The 4001-nt window shown below is 42.6% G+C and overlaps 1 protein-coding gene across 1 annotated transcript; it reads right to left on the minus strand.

The window, feature by feature from the left end:
• Positions 1–775: 775 nt before the first annotated feature.
• On the minus strand, positions 776–1206 carry LOC132654564 (large ribosomal subunit protein eL30-like). Its single transcript, XM_060384616.1, has one exon. It carries the CDS (start codon positions 1178–1180, stop codon positions 833–835), a length of 348 nt encoding a protein of 115 aa, XP_060240599.1. The 5' UTR covers positions 1181–1206; the 3' UTR covers positions 776–832.
• Between the last annotated feature and the right edge of the window lie 2795 nt (positions 1207–4001).

The following is a 4001-nucleotide window of genomic DNA, read 5'->3' on the forward strand; positions in this document are numbered from 1 at the left end:
TAGGATGGAAGAGCAAACAGAAAAAAGCACTGAGAGCAGAAAAACAAGACGATGCAAAATTGGGGTGGGGTGGAGAAGGTCAATCTTCTGTCTTTCTGTGATTTATTATATATTTCTAACACTAAAGATAGTTTTTTCTCATTGTAATTATAGTTGAGATAGGAGGGTTTAGAAAAGTGGTGATTCAAAAACTCAGTCAGAAGAGGACTCAATTTTATTGGAACTATTTCCCTACAATTTCTTTCATGCTAAGTGACTACTTGGAGTTATTATAGTATTTAGAAATCATTCTAAATAAATAAAATCACATAAATGCAACTTGGAAACTTAAAAGAATGACCATCTGACGATTATTTTAATGCTGTGATAGAAATAGGAAAAGAAAGGAAGTCATTTTGTTGTGGGATGTTGTTTGTTTGTTTGTTTGTTTGTTTGAGACATAGTTTCACTGTGTAGCCTGGCTGGCCTGGAACTCAGAGATCCGACTGCCTCTGCCTTTCTGGGATCAAAGCCAGCTGTGTGCCATCATTGTCTGGCTTTGTTGTGTTTTTTAATGAATGAAGGTTGAAACAAAATCATTGTATGGGAGCTCATGAGGGCCACATGTGGACAGCTTTGTCCTTGAATTAGAAGCTGACTTTCATTTTAATGTCAAAGTAACTCAATTCTCCAAACTTAGACATATTTGCATTGTTTTTGGAATAACTTTCAGAATTTAAAACAAACAAAAAAAACCTAACAACAAAAAAACCACTTCCAAGAAGTAGATTTTTTTTTTTTTTTTTTTTTAAGGAGTTCTGGTAAAGTTTTACTAAAGGAAAACTTTCCTGGTTCACTTTTCACCAGTCTGTTCCGGCATGCTTCTAGTAATATCAGAATCCCCTGGGCCAATGCTAGCCAGTGTGCACACTCTGCAGTGTTTTCCACACGCTGTGCCCAAGTCAATATTATCGCCGCTGTAGCGATGGACACCAGTTTTAGCCAACATGGCATAGTATTCTACTTCAGATTTCCTCAGAGCTGGGCAGTTATTGGCGAGAACAACCAATTTCGCTTTGCCTTGTCTGATCATCTTCAGAGTCTGTTTGTATCCCAGAATATTCTTTCCACTTTTCATAACAAGCTGGAGCCTAGAGTTGATCGACTCCAGAGAATTTTTCGTCTTCTTTGCGGCCACCATCTTCCTGCCTTGGTGCGGGACAATCCCCAACCTATCATTTACAGAGGACAGAAGAGAGGATTATGATCCGGAGCGCCAAACACAAACCTGCGGAGCCATCCAATCCTCCACGGGGCAGTTCTTACTCACCAAGATCCGTAGATTTTTTTTTTTTTAATTCACTTCCATCCCTATTGTATCCACTTCTCTCCTCTCCTGCTGGTGGCACTCTCCCTCCCTCTTCCCTCTTCCCCCTACCCACTTGCCCACTCTTCAGAATAGTGGAGACCCTCCCCCCAACCTATGCCAGCACATAAAGTTGCAATGGGACTGAATGCACACTGAGGCCAGGCAAGGCAGTCCCACCAGGGGGTGAGTAGCTGTTCTTTTTAAAAAAATTGAGTTTATTTATTTATTTATTACATTTTATTAACTTTGTATCCCCTCTGCAGCTCCCTCCCTCGTCTCCTCCCAGTCCCACCCATCCTCCCTCTTCTCCCCTATACTCTTTCCCTGGTCCCCTGATAGGGGAAGACCTCTCTCTTTGAACCTAGCCTATCAGGTCTCATTGGGGTTGGCTGTAATCATCTTCCTCTGTGGCCTGGCAAGGCTGTACCCCCCCAGGGGGAGGTGATCAAAGAGTCAGCCACTGAGTTCATGTCAGAGACAGCTCCTGTTCCCCTTACTAGGAAACCCACTTGGAAACTGAGAAGCCTATGGGCTTCCTCTGAGCAGCGGGTCTAGGTCCTCTCCATGCATGGCCCTTGGTTGGAGTATCAGTCTCTGCAAGACCCCCCAGGGCCCAGGTATTTTGGCTCTGTTGTTCTCCTTCTGGAATTCCTGTCCTCTACAGGAAGGATTCTAGCACTCTGCCCAAAGTTTGGCTATGAGTTTCAGTATCTCCTTCAATACCCTGGTGGGTAGAGTTTCAGAGGTCCTCCCCACCATTCAATAAGGACATTTGCTCAACCATGTTCATAGCAGCTTGATTTGTAATAACCAGCATCTGAAAACAACCTAGATGTTCCTCAATGGAGGAATGGATACAGAATTATAGCATATTTACACAATGAAATACTACTCAGCAATTAAAAACAAGGAAATCATGAAATTTGCAGGTAAATAGTGGGAACTAGAAAAGATCACCCTGAGTGAGGTATCCCAGAAGCAGAAAGATGGGCCTGTTATATACTTGCTTATAAATGGATGTTAGACATATAACATAGGATAAATATACTGAAATCTATAGTCCTAAAGAAGCTAAACAACAAGGGGAACCCTAGGGAAGATGCTTAATCCTCATTCAGAAGGGCAAACAGGATAGACATTGGAAGTAGGAGAAGACAAGGAACAGGACAGGAGTCTTCCTCAGAATAGCTGTTCCTAATGGCAAGTTTTTGTTATTCCCCATCCCAAGCCCTACCGAAGTGGGGGGGGGGAAGTAAAGAGAAAATCAAGCCCAGACTCCAGAAGTTCTCACACTGGCAGAGATGTGCTTACATGTTAGGATACTGAGAAAAGTGGGGTGTAGACCATCAGTGGCTGGAGTGAAGCCATCTCTGATTGAGTTTGATGAATTTATTTAGAGTGCACTGGAATTGCTCTCTGTCGATGTATCCCAACAGATACCACACCCCAAACACTGGTGTTTATTTTATCTTACGTTGGCTTTGTTATGTAGCCCACATTGGCCTTGATCTGAAGATCCACATGCCTCAGACTTCTGCATGCTAGGATTATAAGCATGGACCAGATGGATGTTTGGAACATGGTAGCCAGCTTGTAGACTCCAGAGTCAGGTAATAGAGGGCAAACTGGAGGCTGTTCGCATTTAGGCAGCAACAAAACCAAACCAACCTGGGATTTTGAGCCATAGTCTCTGCTCACTGTCCCTGGCGATTTGCTGTGTGTTAGGCAATGCATTCCGCTTGAATGGATGGGAAACACTAAAGAGAAGCCTGTGTAGTAGATTCCTCTGTGCGTCTGTTGTAAAAATGCCAATCCAATGTGGGCAGGATTGTCTTCAATTTAAATGATCCTGCCAGATGCAGAGAGGATATTGAGCCAGCATATCGTTGTATTAGATGTCCTCAGAAAGTGAAAATATCTGCAGCTTTATTGTAATTCTAGGTGGTTGGTTTGAAGTAAATTAAGTGATATTGGGATGACTGGGATGTACACATGAGACGCTCACATGCTGGAAATTGTAGACTAACCTGGGTGAAATCTATGAGCAGGAAAGAGAGTACAAACATGGTTTTCTTTCTTTCTTTCTTTCTTTCTTTCTTTCTTTCTTTCTTTCTTTCTTTCTTTCCCTCTCTCTTCTCTTTCTTATCAAACTCCTGGCTGGTTCACATTGTCCTTTATTATTGTTAATATTTCAGAAATTCGTTTTAAATTCCAAAGTTCATCTTTCTGTGATTGTGTTCCTTCATCAAGGGCACTAATTGAGTTATCTGGAAGCTCTAGGCTGGGAGTGAAATCATGGGGACTCTTGTTCAGTTCTGGGCTGCCTGGGTCTCCCTTGATGTTGGACATAAGGAAGGTCATGAGGTAGATAAGTTCTCCCTCGTGATAAAAGGCTCACACGGAAAGCAGTTGCTTACCTCAGACAATGCTCTTTTTGCAAGGATCTTTAATTTGACTATATCCACTTACAGTTCCCTATCACTTTGGCAGTGTCTTTAGCAAATGTGACCCACCTACCCTACAGGAACACCATATGGCACCTTCTAGTCTTTTTCCAGGTGAGACATCCTGTTGGATTGGACAACTGGTTGGGTGGGATAGCCTGTTGTGTTGGACAGCCTATGGGGTGCTAAATAGTTAGCTTCATTTGAAT

This window comes from Meriones unguiculatus, chromosome 6 (genome assembly GCF_030254825.1).
Source record: "Meriones unguiculatus strain TT.TT164.6M chromosome 6, Bangor_MerUng_6.1, whole genome shotgun sequence".
In the NCBI taxonomy this organism is placed as follows: domain Eukaryota; kingdom Metazoa; phylum Chordata; class Mammalia; order Rodentia; family Muridae; genus Meriones; species Meriones unguiculatus.

What these genes read in the sequence shown, in the direction of transcription:
- LOC132654564 (XM_060384616.1), bottom strand. Translation starts at nt 1,180, where the DNA reads ATGGTGGCCGCAAAGAAGACGAAAAATTCTCTGGAGTCGATCAACTCT.